Raw genomic sequence first — 17777 nt, 5'->3', positions numbered from 1 at the left:
AAGACACACCCAGGCTGAGTTACCCATGCCACAAATGGAAAAGAAATTGGAAAGTAGTGACGTTTTGTATTTGCTCAGATACAATTTCTTTATGTTGTGGATCCTGCTGCAAAGAATGGTTCCCAATCACTCTTGCACCCACCAAGTCCAAAAAATCTCATCCTGTGCGTATTGTTGCCATGTTTGACGGCTGTATCTCATTTTAAGGAACTATAGAGAAGGTCTAGGAATAGATGAGATAGGTGAGTTCCTTCCAAGTCTGCCACTCTTCCAAACAAAAAACAGCAACTGGAAACAGTATCCTTCAGCTTCTCTCACCTGCCATTTCCTCACGTAGCCCAACATTTGGTACTCCTCATCCTCCAAAAACATTCAACCAGCATCTGAAACCACCACTAAAGGAAGATGACACTGGGTGCCAGAAGGTCAGTGGCCAGTTGTTTGGTGGTTGGTCGGGTCGGCTGGTTCCCTCATTTATGGAGCTCATGCTCTGCGGAAGGTGATTTGCTACAGAGTGGACGTCCAAAGATAAAGCAACTCTACCTCTGTTCTCGGAGAGCTGACACTTTTTTGCCAGGTAGGGAGGGCTTGGAGCTATAAACAAATCTCCTCAATAGTGAGACAGGTGCTTCCATAGCAGGAATTCCTGGGTCCGTGGGAGCAGGAACATATCCCCAGTGTGAAGCCATCAGGAAGGCTTCTTGGAGTAGGACACTGCTAAAGAATCTTCAAATATTGAGTAGGAGTAAGTACCTAAAAGGAAGGTGGACTGTTCAGAGTTGCTTTTTTGATGACGAAAGCCCTTCCATCCTGAATTAGAGACCGATTTGTTTTTTTGGGTTTTTTTATTTTTATTTTTATTTTTTTGCTGTACGCGGGCCTCTCACTATTGTGGCCTCTCCCGTTGCGGAGCACAGGCTCCGGATGCGCAGGCTCAGCGGCCATGGCTCACGGGCCCAGCCGCTCCGCGGCATGTGGGATCTTCCCGGACTGGGGCACGAACCCGTGTCCCCTGCATTGGCAGGCGGACTCTCAACCACTGCGCCACCAGGGAAGCCCTAGAGACCGATTTGAATGCCAAGTCACCTGAAACATCAGCTCATTGAATATGAACAAGTCTTTGCCGATCTCTCCAGTGGAGCATCCCAGAAGCCTAGTTAATGCGTTTGTTTGTGTCAGTTGTACATGGAACCATGAGCCCTTCAAGACGTGTGCTTGTTGTGGTCTCAAAGCAGAAAAGCACTGTGCCTAACAGGGAGGGAGCTGCTGGGTGGATACATGAATTCATAACAGCCCAAAGCACTGGGAATGATCTGCCACTATTCTGAGAGGCCTCTTTGTTTTACCTCATTGAACCCTTATAGCAGGGAGAGAAGAGGGGAGGAAGAGACTGAGGATTAGAGAGAAGGGCGTGGAAGGAGCATACCAAGCCCCTGGGGTGTGACATGGATGAGAGTGTGGTCAAGCCTGTGAATTTTATTTGGTGTTTACTGTGCTCCAAAATGTAAGATCTGGGGAGGACGCAGACAAGCCAGAGAACCTGTTCTCTGGGCTGAGAACTTTACGTTCACTCCAGGGACAGCACTTACCTGCCTCAAAGGAGTGGAGCAAAGGTCCATTCCGGGGAACAGTTATTAAATGCCTTCTCTGAACAAAGAATAATGCCAGGCACGGTGAGACTTGGTGTGTGTGTCACAGCAGGAGACTCCCAAGGGTGGGTGCCTGTTGCTTTCTTGTTTTTGCTGCTTTGTTCAGAAACCTCTTGGGCAAACCCACCAGACAGAGAACGCAGTTCCCAGCTCTGTCTGGTCTCTAGTCTTAGGGACAGAGCATGCTGTCTTTAACAGGACTAAATGTGTGCATTAAACCTGTACTGTGAATGTTTTCAGATGCTCACAGACATTGGTACATCTTCGCTTTCGACATCCTCATCTTGGGCTACATTTCAGCAGTCTGGCCAGAAGTAGGGAGAAATGCGGTAATAATCCAGATATATCAGATGTATCAGTGCTGAAATCTAATTTAAGACCAAGAGAGAAAAATGCAAAGTTTGACACAAGCTGTGTGGGTAGTGACTCAATCCACCTGCTTCCTTTTCATCATTTGCTGGCTTCTTCCTGTCTGGAAAGGTAGGAACCACGGGCCACCTTTTGTTTTATAAGTAACTGAACTGTTTCTGCTCCTTTTCTCAGGATGTGTGCAATGACTGTCCCCCAGGTCCCCCAGGCCTCCCTGGTCTGCCAGGTTTTAAAGGGGACAAAGGTCTCCCGGGAAAGCCAGGGAGAGAAGGCACAGAAGGGAAAAAGGTAAGGAGAAAAGGGGAAACTTAGTTTTTGTCACCGTAATGGAATACATCACCTGGGAGACCTCAGCACCGCGTCTCGGGGACACAAGGGGGGATTCTACGCAAGGGCACAGAAGCAGGAGGTAGGGCCATGGGGCCCTTGGGGACTGGCTCTCATACCAGCTGCCACATTGGTGGTGGGTGACGGCCATGAACGCACAGCCGCCCACCTACACCCTTTGCTCAGACACGCGGTAGGGTGGGGCAAGGGACAGGGAAGGCGGTGGGAAGTCAGTGAGTGCATGTGTAAGAGGATGGCTTGCCGATGACTCTGGGCATGGGCTCCAGACACTCATTCTTGCTGTTTTGTTTTGTTTTGTTTTCTTCCCCATTATTCCTGCTGCAGGGAGATGCTGGACCCAGAGGCCTCCCAGGACCCCCAGGAATAGGTGGACCACAGGTCAGTGAGCTTTCATAAAAATCATGTGCGTTTATTCTCATCTCACTGGTGAACCGACGTTTGAGGAAGAGGGACGTCCAGTGGAAAGGAACAATGATTTTAAAATCAGAAAATCCAAGTTCAGGTTCTCTCCTTAGCACTGACTGTCTCAGTGACCATGGGAAGGGGCCCTTGAACTTGTTGAGTCTTAGATTGCTCATAGACAAATACTTGAGTGGCTGAAAGTATAGATGAGCTACGAGATAGGAAGGTGTAGTGCTGGTTAAGACATGAGCTTTGGGGTCAGACAGCTCCGAACTCGAGTCCCACCCCTGAGTTGAGTCTTTGGAGCTGTGTGACCTTAGGCAAAATTCTTGACCTCTCTGGGCCTCAATTTCTCCACCCACTAACGATGTGAATAAAAACAACTTCAGAGAGAGGGAAGAGTTGCACAATATCATACATAAAAAGAACTTGGGGGCTCCCCTGGTGGCGCAGTGGTTGAGAGTCCACCTGCCAATGCCGGGGACACGGGTTGGTGCCCCGGTCCAGGAGGATCCCACATGCCATGGAGCGGCTGGGCCCGTGAGCCATGGCCGCTGGGCCTGCGCATCCAGAGTCTGTGCTCCGCAAGGGGAGAGGCCACAGCAGTGAGAAGCCCGCGTACCGTAAAAAAAAAAAAAAAAAGGCAAGGAAGCAAACAAATATGGTGGTGTGATAGCAAAGCCAGGGGCCTGTGGGGTATCAGGATGGAAAACAGCCACATCTCCCAGGCCCTGGCTGGCAGGTTAGACATCTAGTTGTTATCCAGAGACACTGAAGTTTTATAGGGTTTTGACAAACCTAAGACTCCTGCTTCAGGAACTATAGATGTCAGGTCTCAGTGTAGATGGAACAAGAGATTCCGCCCGGGGGCAGTGTTAGGTTAACAGACACCAGCACAGCCTAGCATCCTCTGTGCTATTTGCTGAGGATTACCCTTCTTTTCTGGGGTCATAAACAGTGGCTAACCCCTTTGCCTGGAGGATTCTGCAGTGGGTAATTTCAGCCGATCCTCAGCCCTTGTTGTCATCTTGCCAGCTGCTGGGTGCCACCTCTACCATGGAATGACCTTTATTCAGAGAAACAAACGCCAATCAATTACGCAGATAAGGCGTTCCCTCCACTGAGTAGGAATCGTTTTCTCTGTCAGCCCGACTGCTCCTGCAGGGTTGGTGTCTTGGGACACGTGCTCTGCCTTTGTTCCTTTAAAATTCCCTTCAAGGGAGGGTTTGTTCCTTTACAGAGTCAGAGGAAGCCAAAGAAAGCCTCCACCCGGAAAAAGGACAGAAATTAGTGCTGCATCTGAAAGACGGGGTTTTTCCCCCCTCTTGGAAGTCCATGGTGACTGTGAGAAGTTCTCAGGGTCCACACTACAGGATGAGCCCCCAGGGACTGCAGGACACAGTGTGCCTGGTGTGTTAAGGGCCAGTTGACCCGCGTTACACTGTTGTCTCCTGCGACGGTGAGCATCGTCCTAGGAAGTGGAGATGTCGTTCCACTTTGCAGAGCCGGAAACTAAGGTGGAGCAAGATTAAATGCCAGTATTACAGAACTAGTAGGTGGTGTAGCCAAGGTGAATCCCTGCCTGTCCAGCTCCAGGAGCCGCACTAGGTACTATGCTGTTATACCCCCGGTAACGCTGCCACCGCCGGCAGCACCAAGGACAGCTCCCCGCGGGGGAGCCTAGCTTCTACCTACACCGTCTCCGGTACAGACCCTGTGATAGCTTCCCCCTACCGCCACCTATTGCTGGGAAGGTGCGTTGCAGAGGATTTAAGTATCTCATCTGAGGACTCACGGGCTTGCCCTGGTTCTTGGTTTCAAATTCAAGCCTGTCTCTGTGCTCTTCATGCCACGCCCCTCTCCAGAAAGCAGCACAGAGGAGTGTTTCATTTCCTTTCTGGTGAGCCTCAGTCATCAAACAGGATCTCTGCCAGACCTGCGGACACCAGGATGAATTTGTAAATTGAAAATGCTGCCCACAGTGGAGCATGTATGGTCATTGTTAGCGTCCTTCTATAACCAAAGGCCCTGGGTGTTCATTGGTCACATGCATCATCAAGAAGGTTTGATTTGCTTCATTGTGTGCGATGGTGATTCCAGCGTCTGGGAAATCAGCCTCCCCAGGATTTTTCTCACAGATTTGCAGCTGCTCTCTTTGGCTGCTGGGTCTGGGGAGGTTAATGACACCGTCAAATCCAGAGCTTCATTGCAGAGCTTTCGAACTGCCTAAGACACTGCCTCTAAGAGGTAGGGTCTGGAGATACAGTGGCTGTTGTTATGATTGCAGTCCACGTAGAGGACGAAGGAGCAAGATGGTAATCAGAACGTGATTTTCTGGAAAGGCGGTTTTCTGCAGAGTCAGATGCAATAGCGCCTTCCAGTTTGGAAGTGCCGCTTATCCTATCCTTCATGAAAAAGATGGTTTTCTTCTCGTCCACATGTCCACCAGTCATGTAATGGGAACTGCAGGGACTGGAGATGCTAAATGAGCAGAAGCCGCCAACCCCCATCCCCCCACTGCCTTGGAGGTTCTGGATGATTCTGGGAGCAGAGATAATACCTCCTCTGCTGTTACTAGAACTGCCGGAAAAGGCCCTGGAATCCCATTCTTCCCAGAAGGCAACCCAGAGCCGCTTAGTCCCTGCTGTCTTCAGGAGAGGCCTCTTTTCACTCACAGCTACCTCAGTCCCGAAATATTCTCACCACGCATGCCCTTAAACAGCTCCCTTCCACGTCAGGAGGAAGAGGTAGGTCAGACGTGGGCCATGCTTCCTAAGGCCTGATGTGTTGGAGAAGAAAGATCTACAAGGTCACGACTCTTAGAAAAACCAGGCTGGGGCCGAGGCCGCCGAGAGCAGTGAGGGGTCCGTGGTTCTCCAGCCCGGTTCTGCCTCTTGGTAGCTGAGTGAACTGCGCTCACTAATTAGAAGACTTGGGCAACTTGGACTTTTCTGAACCTGGGGGTCCCCCATCTGTAAAAGAAGAACTACGTGGCTCATCTCACAGAGAGGATGTAACACTTCAAACAAGGAAACATGTACAAAGCACCAGGCATGGTGCCGCTCGTAGGAAATGTGAGATGCGTGTAACTGCGGCAGGTCCTCATGATTGTTCCTCTATCTGAGTTAATAACAACTATAACAGGTTTCCAGGAGAAGAGTTCAATGATTTTAAGGAAAATAATGCCATGGGGGCAGAGGTCACCTGTGAAGGCCACCTGGAGTGGGAGGTGGGATTTTAGTTGCATTGGAAAGTTAGGCAGCGCTTTGCCAGGCATTCTTGGGGAAGAGTTTTCTAGGCAGAGAAACAGCAGGCACAATTTCAGGGACAGGGCTTATTCTGAGAATAGCAGAGACTTACTAATTTAAGAAAGTTTAGGCCCCGCTCTCAACAGTGTGTAAACTCCTGGAGAGAATTACCTGTTTGATGGATTCCCAAAAGCCAGCATCCTTAGAGCAGCCTCTGCTAGGAACGTAACCTCTAAATAAATAATTGTTACATTATGCACTTAGCAAATGATGGTGTTGAGGAAATATACTTAAAAACTAAACAGAATCTTCTCCCAAACCAGAAAACCTGTCCACAAGGAAAAGAAGGGAAATAACTTTATTTTTGTACAAACATTAAGCCAGAGTATTATAAGGCATCACAGGCAATTTTGCTAAGAGATTGTAAAGACAAAGAAATCTCACCCTTTGCTATGGCTAAGCAGCTATGACCCATGATGTGTGCGTCCTCAGGATGAACAACAACTAGTTCCCATGTAAGAGGACCGTGTAGCACCGTTTGCCATGTTCATCCGAATTCACCTGGTAATCGGAGTGCCCATCTGCTTTAGTGAATTCGTTTTGTACAAAAGGAAATCAAACTTCTCTTTGCAGCTTGGAACGAGGGACCGCGAAGTTAGACTCCTTCTTTCCTTTAGAACCTGGGAGATGGGGCTTTATTTTCCTTGTTGATTACACCTCGAAGAGATGTTCCCACGTCCTTGAGAAAGACTTTCCTGGGTCCTAGAGCTGGCAAAAGGCTTATTCAGCTTTGAAAACGGCTTACATACATTTCAAAGAGACAGAGAAAGAACGCACAGTGTCAAGTCTTCTGAAGTAAATGCTCTAATACAAGGGCTTGTGGTGGGAGTTTCTTCCCTTCTTTTCAACGGGAAAAATGAAGCCCTTCCATTGGACCCTCAATAAGCATGTACTGAAGAGAGCTGAGCTAGCAAAGTAGTAAACTCGTAACGCCCCTGGAATGTAAACTCCAGGTGGGCAGGTGGTTTTTTGGTTTTGTTGTTTCTAATCTGTTTTTTTTTTTTTGATTGCTGTATTCTCGGTGCATAGAAAGATTCCCAGAACATGGTCAGCAAGGTCAGTTGAGCTTCTAGACTATAAATCTAGTGCTCTTGACATTATAAAACCAATGGGACAAGGCATCATGACCTAGGAAAATAACCAGGAAAGTAACTTAGTCAGGAGGAGGCAGTTTGGATACAGACAGATCTGGATTAGATGCCAAATCTTGTTTCTTATTACCTGTGTGACCTCAGGCGAATCACTTCACCTCTCTGGTCTTCAGATTTCTTATCTCTATGCTCTGGTAATAACCCCTACCTCACTGAGTAGTTTTCCTGGCTAAATTAGATAATGTAGACATATTAAATACTGCTTTGCATCAGCTCAGGATATACACAAAGAAATGCGTGAAGTGGGATCTCATGTGGACGCCCTGGAAGAGCAGCCGGCAGAGTAGGGGCTCTGTAAATGTCAGTCCTCTTTTCTGGAAGAAAGTGAGTCAGGCTTGGGGGTGACTGTGTTTCCTTTGATCCCCAGCTGCGGTGGAGAAGGAGACAAGGACAACTGTGGAGGTCCTTGAGCTGCTGCCATTTAGTTGCTGTGAGATGAGGGTTGAAACCATTCTAAGCCCACACTGAGGACTGGAAATTGAAAGGAAACTATTTACCTTTTTTTTTTTTTTTTTGCGATACGCGGGCCTCTCACTGTTGTGGCCTCTCCCGTTGCGGAGCACAGGCTCCGGACGCGCAGGCTCAGCGGCCATGGCTCACGGGCCTATCCGCTCCGCGGCATGTGGGATCTTCCCGGACCGGGGCACGAACCCGCGTCCCCTGCTCCGGCAGGCGGACTCTCAACCACTGCGCCACCAGGGAAGCCCAGGAAACCATTTACTTCTAAGGCAGTCGTCCTAAATGTCGGAGGAGCAGTGTGCTCTTCTGTCACTTCTTTTCACTGAGATCATAAAGTGGCCTGCAGACAGTGCTGGCTTTATAGATTTTAAAACAGTAGACGTAATGACATGCAAACGTGTTGGAACAAATGCTCTTCCCCTCTGAACCTGTTTTTTTTTTCCTCTACACAAAAGCATTTGGCACTTTACAGGCATTAATTAGATCACCTAACCCTCCCAATATACCCAAGGGAGGCAGCCAGGGTGTTATTAGGTAGTTACTGTCATCAGTGAACTGCTGATGTGGTACAACAGTCTGCATGGGAAGGCGACTGGGCGTGATGTTTCACTGAGAGAGTTGCAGGTTCTGGACCTGGACCCTCGTAGACTGACCTGCCCCCTCGCATCCTTCATTTACTGAATGAAGAAACAGAGCAAAAAAGGGACATGATCTTCTGCAAGATGCAAAGATACAGGAGGACAGGCCTGGAAACACAGCCAAGGTTGACTAATTGCCAGCGACTTCTTTTACTGCATAATACATTCTTTTAAAGGACCTGAAATGTTTTTGTTTAATAACATTTTACTGGAACATACTTGTTAACATACTGAACACAGGGCCAAAGAGGTGGCAGTTAAGAGAGATTGGAACCTTTGAATGTTACTTTCAGGATTAGTGTGTAAAGCTATATTTTTGGTAGCTCGCATGCTATGTCTTGATGACCATGATAATGAAGATGATGGTGCTGTGAAGGAGGGGAGGAGGAGGAGAATGACAGAGGTGCCAGCAGTGAATGTTGTAGTGATGGCGGTGGTGATGATGATGATTGGTATGAGGGGAGGCTAGTGGTTGTGATGGTGATGATGTCATAATGACAGCAGCAGTGATGGTGAGAGTGATGATGATGGTGATGACGGTCATAGTGATAATTATGAAGAGGATGATGATAGCTGATGCTTACTGAGAGCTAGCACTGAAGCCATCACTAGTCTACTTTGTAGATTTCAGTTCATTTAATCCTCACAACAACACTGTGAGTCTACTGTTATCATTCTCATTTTAGAAGTAGGAAACAGAGAGTTGAAACAACTTGCCCAATGACACACAATTAATAAGTGACAAAGCCAGGATTCAAATACAAAATAGTAAAAAATAATAATTATATTTATTGCACTCTTACTATATCCTGAGCTCTATGCTAAGTGTTTTCCATGTATTATTTGATTTTATTCTCCCCATATTTCATGAGGGGGGCAATCATTACTCTATTTTGTAGATTAAAAAAGCTACAACTCAGAGTTTAAATGACCTGCTCAAGGTCCCACAGCTAGTTTGGGCCTACAGCACAAACTTGATAAGAAATTGAGGAAGGGGCTTCCCTAGTGGCGCAGTGGTTGAGAGTCCGCCTGCCGATGCAGGGGACGCGGGTTCGTGCCCTGGTCTGGGAAGATCCCACATGCCGCGGAGCGGCTGGGCCCGTGAGCCATGGCCGCTGAGCCTGCGCGTCCGGAGTCTGTGCTCTGCAACGGGAGAGGCCGCGGCAGTGAGAGGCCCGCGTACCGCCAAAAAAAAAAAAAAAAAAGAAATTGAGGAAGAATGAGCGAATGAATGCATTGCAAAAGTTTTCTTCTGCAATGTAGCGCTAGCAAAATTTTCAGTAATGTTCTTTTCTTTTCTTTTTTTTTTTCTCCTAAGGGAAATAAAGGAGAACGTGGTGCAGATGGTGAGATTGGACAGAAAGGTGATCAGGTAAAAACTTATTTTACAGTGAAACATTCACCCTGAAGAACCATCACTATTTTTCCTAGGTAACTTTCATTCCACCGTTTCTGCAGTCATTTCTTGTCTCTTCTTTGCCTTTGGTAGGATGTATTTTTAAATCATGTTTTCATGGTTTCCACCTTGGTTCACTGTCACACCCCCCTTCCCCAGTTATCCGAGGAGCCTACTTTTTCTTTCCTTTAAAAACACGTATTTGTACTCGTTTACTTTCAGTGCTTCTTGCTCGCTGAACTGGCCGTCATTCATTACAAAGTGCAAAACGCCCCCTTCTTTCTTCCGGCCCACCCACCGCTTCTGTTGTATGGCTCTCACTGTGTGAGCTAAAGTGCTTCATAGACACCCCTTCTCTGTTCAGGGCCCATCCAGCCCTGCTGGACCGCTGATCCAAATGCACTGTAAGATTGTCCCCATGTGCATCTGAACACTGTGTCCCATTCGTCTCCAATCCAGGGCTACCAGCTCGTCCTGCACTCTCAGGTCCTCAGCCTCTAACAGCCTTTAAGCCCTTTAAACTGGCTACTCTGCCTGTGCCTTGCTGCTGTCCCTCTTTTCCCTCTTTTCCTGTGTTCTCTCCCTCCTGCCCTTCCCCTTTCCTGCGAAGTCTTCTATCCATCTCTCGGTCGGTACTCATCATAAACCAGCCCCATGCCAGGCCCCGCACCAGGCTCTGAGATACAGGATGAGTGTTGGGCAAATCCCTAACCTCACAGGGCTTTTCATTCAATGACCGGGTGAGGCATGTGAGCAGAGAATCCAGGGGCAGTGAGACAAGAGCTGTACTGAAGGCCTGAGTGACATACTCAGTGAAAATTCCACTTGGTTCTTGAAAGACAAAATTTGGGGGGATTATTCTTAGGAGTTGTGAACGGCAGTGATCTCTGCACCGAATGCTACAGTTTGTGTTTCCCTGTGGAAGGAGGTGAAAGAGGAGGGCAGGGAGATCATTTCTTTCATGGTGGTTTGTTTGGTCTGATAACATTGCTGTCCTAAATAAATGATGCAATACACTTCGCCCCATAACCGGTTTAGCTCATTCTATAATACACACGGACTCCTCTCCACAGGGGGACGTGAATGTCTTTCTTAAAGTAACTGTAACACTGTCAGAGATGCCATAATTCAGTTAATCTAGCTATTTCCATTGTGAGTATAAATTGTGTGTATATGTATTTATTTGTTTTTAAATTCTTATTATGGGATACTTCAAACATACATCAAAATAAGAGTGTATAATAAAAATTACCCCATTGTATTTATCACCTGGTCATAATATCTTCCAGCTATTTGGCCACTCTTGTTTTCATCTATATCCTTCTTCCTTCACATTATTTTGAAGCAAATCCAGTTACAGGATAGATTTGTTTTTGTAAATATTGTTAGATACTCCCTCATCCACCTATTTATATATATATATATATATATATATATAAATATGTTCATGTATGTATATACATATCCAGAATTTTTATCTGAGTTAGAAGATGGATTCTAGCTTGTTGTCTGAAATTCGGTAGTTGCACAAAGTGCAACTTTTTGGGAATCATTTAAAATAATTGCCTTGTGTTTTCCTAGGGTCATCCAGGAGTTCCAGGTTTCATGGGGCCCCCAGGGAACCCTGGGCCACCGGTAAGTAATTATTTTGAATCTCCTCCTCTTCTGGGCTTGTCATTTGTGCTTACTTCCATACTCCCTGGAGGTGGTATCACATGGACAGACCTCTTATTTTAAAGAGTGGGCTGACACCTGAAAGGTGTCTGGGGTGAAGTGAAAGTGCAGGTCGCGGCGGCATCTGGGGTGAGCTCAGAGGGGCTTGGCTACGTTGAGGGACAATGTAGTCAGAATGCTCTTGGGACGGGGGCATTGGCAGGGATGCACAGGCTCCACTTACTGTTTTTCCTCCAGCTCGGGTTGGGGGAAGCCTGGGATAATTCCAAGGTTAGGCTCTTAAGTAAGAAATGTATTATAGAAGCAACTTTCCCTCTTCCGTAGGAAACTGTCCCATGGTGAGAGGCTCAGGGAATCACAGAGTGTCTGTGCAAACCCAGACTTTCTTGGATTTACTGTAATTGATAGCAATAATAATAACTGCAAGTTATTACTATGTATTATTACTATTTTCAACAGTTCATTCGCTGTCATTCTAAGGCACTTGTTATCAGTCTAACTATAGCAACAGCCTTTAATATCATCCCATTTGTTCCCATTGACCCTCCTCCCCCTCTAAACAAATGTCCTCCTTGCTCTTCCAGTAGCTGTGGTGCTAACATGGACTGATGCTCTTCCTGGCAGATTTACCTCCCTTTGGTCTAGGCTGCTTGTCTGTCTCCAACTGATTCATGGGTTTATTCAGCATCACGCAGGTGTTTACTGAGCCTCCACTTTGTGCCGTGGCTTGGACTGTTAATTGCCTTTGGGAATGGATGCTGAGTCAGCTGCCCATTCAGGTTTAGGGGCCAGTCGTGCAGAAGAAACTCAGGAGCAGGCAGCTAACCCTCCTGGTCAATCATGCATTGTTTTTTTAAGTGTTCATGACGTTATATATAGATACCAAGAAGACAAAGCTCTTTACTTTCACAGTTTATTTTCTGGTGCTCTGTTAGCATTCTTCTTCCAGTAAAACCCTTACCCTGTTCCCAACCTGCTAGCTTAGCTAGATTCCAGAGTCTAGGATGCCAAAAGCTTTTGGCAAAATTATGTAAAATAATCCAAATCTGGAGTAGAAATGCAATTATTCTGTTAGATGTGTAATTTTCCCCTGCAGCAGCCCAGATGCAGGGGAGCATGAACCTTAGGCTGTTTATCTAAATATTATCGACATCTTTTTATTTCGTGAACATTTACGGGGTCCTCACCTGGTGAAAGACGTGGAGACAAATCAGACTGCAGCTTGTCTCCAGGATTTGTCTTACATGGAAAATAAGACACACCTTCTACAACTGTGTCAGGTTTCCTTGAGGTCCAAGACCATGGTGTGGCCATTTCTGTATCCCTAAAACTTTGCCAGCACCTGGTATGACATAGGCACCCAGTAAATGTATGCAAAAGGACTAAATAAAGACTGCTGGAAAGGTGTCAATAAAGTACTGTGAGACCTTGCTTATTTGTTATCCCATGCTTAGTTATTACCCGCAGGGCTCCTGGTCTTGAGTTGGTCAACAGACACGCACAGAAGAAGACCACTGTCATCAGACCTCTGATAACAGAGAGCCCTTTATGGAGACCTCTTAGTATGTACCTGGTGCTGGCTGGCTAACTCTTTATATGTATCACCTTACTCAGTTCTCTCAACAACTCAAGTCAGTGCTGTCTTTTTCTTTTTTTCCCCTTTTTCTCCATTTTACAAAGGAACTGAGATGCAGAGAGGTAAAGTAACTTCCCATTGAGCTAGTCATTGGGGATCCAGGACATGGACCCAGGAGCTCTGGCTCTGAGAGGGTGCACTCCTAACTGGTACCCTCAGTTCTGTGCTGAGCACATCGTAAACATTGCCTCATTTAGTCCTCACCTCCCTATGGCATGGGCAATATCACTTTCTGCCTCTGTGGATAAGGAAACTGAAGCATCAAAGCCAGTAAGAAGCAATGCATCGATTAGTCTAAAGAACCTCTACATTTATCACCCAGCCAGCCGAGCTCCTAATTCATTCATTTATTCAAGAACTATTGAGTGTCTGCTATCTCCAAGGCACTGTTTTAGTTCCCAGTAAACAAGGTGGGAATATCTTGCTCATAATATGTCCAGCTATTTGGCCACTCTTGTTTTCATCTATATCCTTCTTCCTTCACATTATTTTGAAGCAAATCCAGTTACAGGATAGATTTGTTTTTGTAAATATTGTTAGATACTCCCTCAACCACCTATTTATATATATATATATAAATATGTTCATATATGTATATATATCTCCAGAATTTTTATCTGAGTTGGAAGATGGATCCTAGCTTGTTGTCTGAAATTCAGTAGTTGCATGAAGTGCAACTTTTTGGGAATCATTAAGATGTCAGATGGACGCAAAGGCTGGAGAAAACGAAAAGCGGAAACGGGGTGGTAGGGAGCAGGGACTTGCAGTTTGGGGTCTGGCAGGCAGAGAATGTCTCACTGGGAAGCTGATACCTGAGCCAAGGTGTGGAGGAGGGCAGGTTATGAGCTCTGACACATGGGGCTTTAGACTGCAGGTGGAAGGGACGGCTCGTGCAGTAACCCTAGGGCAGAAGCCTGTCTGGGGCTCACTCTGCACCACTTACCTGTGTACAACTCCACTTCCCTTTATCCATCTATGCATCTCTTCATCCCTGGATTGTCGATACAGGCAGTTGCCTTCCTTAGCTCTCTGGAAGATAAATCCAATTGTTTATTTCTTGTCTGCTGTCCTGAAATGTTCCCTGACGTTAGCTGAAAATGTCCACTCTGAAGTGAGACCATTTACTCTCATCTTATGGATAATTACCCGGTGAATGCTTTGGCCTCTCCTGAAATGCGGCTGCTGTCCTCCTGACATCTTTGTGTTCCCAGAGGCTCTCCCAGCCTGATGGGGAAGGCAGAAGCACCTCTGAAACACTTACAGTTCAGACAGCTGGGAAGGGGCACAGGATCTAAGGTCTGTGCGTTGCCTCATGCACAAAGAGGAGGTGCTGATGATCTCTGTTCAGATACACAGCAAACTGGCTTTCTGCTTTACCACCCTTAGGGAACAGCTGGAATTGCCGGAGCTGCAGGACCGCCAGGAATCCAAGGATCCCCAGTAAGTTCCTCATTGGAGAGGATGTGCTTTCAGTTTGTGTTTGGACCTTCCCAGAACCCCAAGTGCTTGCCAACCCTGCCGTGGTCCTCCTTAACTCCTGTGGCTCACATTCCAAGGGTCTGTTCACTACTAGTCGACCACAGGAGGAATTGCTTTATGTTAGAACCCTAGTTACCTCGCCTCTAAATTAAAGGTTTGGATGAAATGACCTGGCAATCTGTGATTCCAGAATTCAGCTTACAACCAATTCAAACTGGTTCAAGGTTTAGCCCCACCTCTCTATTCCTTTTTGGTGTGGTTTCTATTTGGAAGAGGCACAGGGGAGGAGAAAGCCTTGGAGCTACCCCGTCATGAGTCTGTGGTATGAGCCAGGTGGTATGTCAGGCAGGAGGTAGCTACTGTTATCCAGTTGTTCAAAAAGCAGAGTGAGGGCTTCCCTGGTGGCGCAGTGGTTGAGAGTCAGCCTGCCGATGCAGAGGACATGGGTTCATGCCCCAGTCCGGGAAGATCCCACATGCCGCGGAGCGGCTGGGCCCGTGAGCCATGGCCGCTGAGCCTGCGCATCCGGAGCCTGTGCTCCGCAACGGGAGAGGCCACAACAGTGAGAGGCCCGCGTACCGCAAAAAAAAAAAAAAAAAAAAAAAAAAGTGAAATTAAGAAAGCGGAAGTCAAAGGTCAAGGTCCTAAAACTACACCGGTGGGTGGAGGTAGTTGGAATCCAAGACTTTTGTCTCAGACACCATCATTACATTCATTGCTTGAAGCTGCCGGGACCATTCTTGGTTTCAAAACCGTAAAGCAAAGGTGAACCTCAGTTTAGCAGGCACTGTGCTCATAGTCACTACATGCATATTCACTTAAAGGAATGTACGGTCCCTTGATATCCCTTATCTCATCTGACTGCCCTATCAATAGGAATCATTGTCTCCATTTTATAAATAAGGAAAGTGGGCATAAGAGAAGTAAAACTACCAGTTCAGGGTCACATGGTGAGGAAATGTCCGAGCGGGTGCAAATCCCACTCTACAGAAATCTCAGTGTCATGTTCCAGGTAGGGCTATTGCTAGCAAGCAGGTCAACCCTGCCCTGGTACCTCTGGACTCTGGTGCCAGGAGCACTTCCTCCTCAGATGAGGAAGACAAAGCCCGGGGAGGGGGTGATATCACTCATCCAAGGTCATACAGGAAATTAATATCCAAGTTGGGAGTTAAGTCAGTTTGAAAATTCCCATTTCAGCATTCTTTCTATTACTCCACGCTGACCCACTGTGTGGGATGGTCGGGTTAGGGGCAGGAGGGATGTCCAGATTGAAAAATAAGAGCTACGTGGTTCTTTCTATGATCATCATCTAGATGATCCTTTTGAAGCAGCCCACTGAGAAGTCCCAGGATGAATAAAATATGAACCATACTGCAGGCAGCTTTTTATTGATTCTCAGACAGAAAAAGATTCCTCCCATAAAAACTAATGGACTATTTGCCTGAGGAGAATAAGATGTGGCTCCCAGATGTAAATCCTAGGAATTAAATTACATTAAATGCGATATTGATTCTGTCCTGGCAAGTTATACCTGTGCTTGAAGTTGCCCGTGGTCTTGGTATGTCCACATAAACATCAAACCAGAAAACAGCTGAAGTTTTCTTAGCACTAATAATGAGTATTGGTAGTTAAAAAACAGAAATAAAGTTAAATAAGGAATAGTTAAAAATATATATATACACACACAGAGAAATCTAAAACATTTCTATTGCATTTTGAGTTAAAACATATAAACCATTTGCCAATCTCTTTGACATGGGATGAAGGCCCTCATTTTTATTTCTGTTCCCCTGAATAGAGTCTCTTGTCATTATATTGTAGAAAGAACATCCACCCATTTACTATTTGTTGCCTTTTTAAAAAGTGGTTTGAGGGACTTCCCTGTTAAGAATCTGCCTGCCAATGCAGGGGATACAGGTTCGAGCCCTGGTCTGGGAAGATCCCCATGCTGCGGAGCAACTAAGCCCATGCACCACAACTACTGAGCCTGTGCTCTAGAGCCCATGAGCCACAACTACTGAGCCCACGTGCTGCAACTACCGAAGCCCGCACACCTAGAGCCCGTGCTCTGCAACAAGAGAAGCCACCGCGGTGAGAAGCCCGTGCACCGCAACGAAGAGTAGCCCCCGCTCGCCGCAACTAGAGAAAGCCTGCACACAGCAACGAAGACCCAATGCAGTGAAGACCCAATGCAGCCAAAAATAAATAAATAAAAAATAAACAAATTTATTTTTTTTAAAAGTTGTTTGGGTGTATAACAACATCTGTGAAGCAAGTTGAATGTAAGACCCTAGTTTGTTAGGATTTTTTGCAAATCTTTTATAGCTATCTTGTGGTACAGCTATCAGCTATGTATTTAGACAGTGAATATCTCATCTTTATCAAATATTTTCAACATTTTAATTTGCGTAAAAAGATCATTCTTTTTCTTTTTCCACCTGAATTTCATTGGGTAACCTAATGAACAATTAAATTGTGTAATTTCCATAGCAAACAACAAGTGGTGAAAACAGGCTTGGGAACAACCATACTGGCTCCTTACTGAGTCTTCGACTCACCTGATTGGAGCAGAAAGACCCTAGATAGTAGATATTTCAGTCTTGCGGGCCATACGGTCTCTGTTGCAAATCCTCAACTGTGCCACAGTCAGGTGAGATCAGCCACAGACATTATGTAAACTAGCGGTGAGACTGCGTTCGGATGAGACTTTACTTGCAGCAACAAGCAGAGGGCGGGAGCTTGCCGACTCCTGTCCTAGATCACTAGTGCTTTCATAGCAGGGTCTTGGGAATAATAAGCGTCCAAGAAGGGATCCAGGAAGCTCTGTTATCAATATGTAAAAATACTTACGTAGGGTGAATATTTGGCCCAAGTTGACCAAAAAACCCACTTTATTTGTTAATGTTTGTAGGTGTCGTGATATGGGGAGGGGGTGAATGTTTTCTTTTGTTTTACTGTTATTATTTTGCATTGGTGTAAGTGGCAATATGTCTAGACAGTCTTAAATATCATGTGACATAAGTTTACAGAGATGCAGGTCATGCCAAATTGTTATCAATGCAAATGCGTAAACATAGCATTTCATTTTTTAAGAGCTAAGAGTAACCTCCCAACATGCATAGGTAGAGTGTAGATACTTTTTTTTTTTGAGTGTAGATACTTTTGAGAGTAGGTTTTAACAAACCAGTAGTGAACCTAAAACGTTGTTCATTCTTCACTAGTTCCTGAACGTCTATGAAAAAAAATTCTCGATATCTTTTTTAAAAAA

The 17777-nt window shown here is 46.1% G+C and overlaps 1 protein-coding gene across 1 annotated transcript in view; it reads left to right on the top strand.

Annotated features, from left to right (window-relative positions):
* Window positions 1-17777, top strand: part of COL22A1 (collagen type XXII alpha 1 chain) — a 240739-nt gene that overhangs the window by 186522 nt on the left and 36440 nt on the right. The window contains exons 47-51 of the mRNA XM_060116083.1: window positions 2193-2306; window positions 2691-2744; window positions 9643-9696; window positions 11302-11355; window positions 14417-14470. Of these exons, the coding sequence (XP_059972066.1) occupies window positions 2193-2306; window positions 2691-2744; window positions 9643-9696; window positions 11302-11355; window positions 14417-14470 (330 nt within the window). The remainder of the gene's footprint in view (window positions 1-2192; window positions 2307-2690; window positions 2745-9642; window positions 9697-11301; window positions 11356-14416; window positions 14471-17777) is intronic.

Source organism: Mesoplodon densirostris, chromosome 13 (assembly GCF_025265405.1).
Source record: "Mesoplodon densirostris isolate mMesDen1 chromosome 13, mMesDen1 primary haplotype, whole genome shotgun sequence".
Lineage (NCBI taxonomy): Eukaryota > Metazoa > Chordata > Mammalia > Artiodactyla > Ziphiidae > Mesoplodon > Mesoplodon densirostris.
Note: the sequence above shows the minus strand (reverse complement) of the source record. Positions and strands in the feature narration are given on the sequence as shown.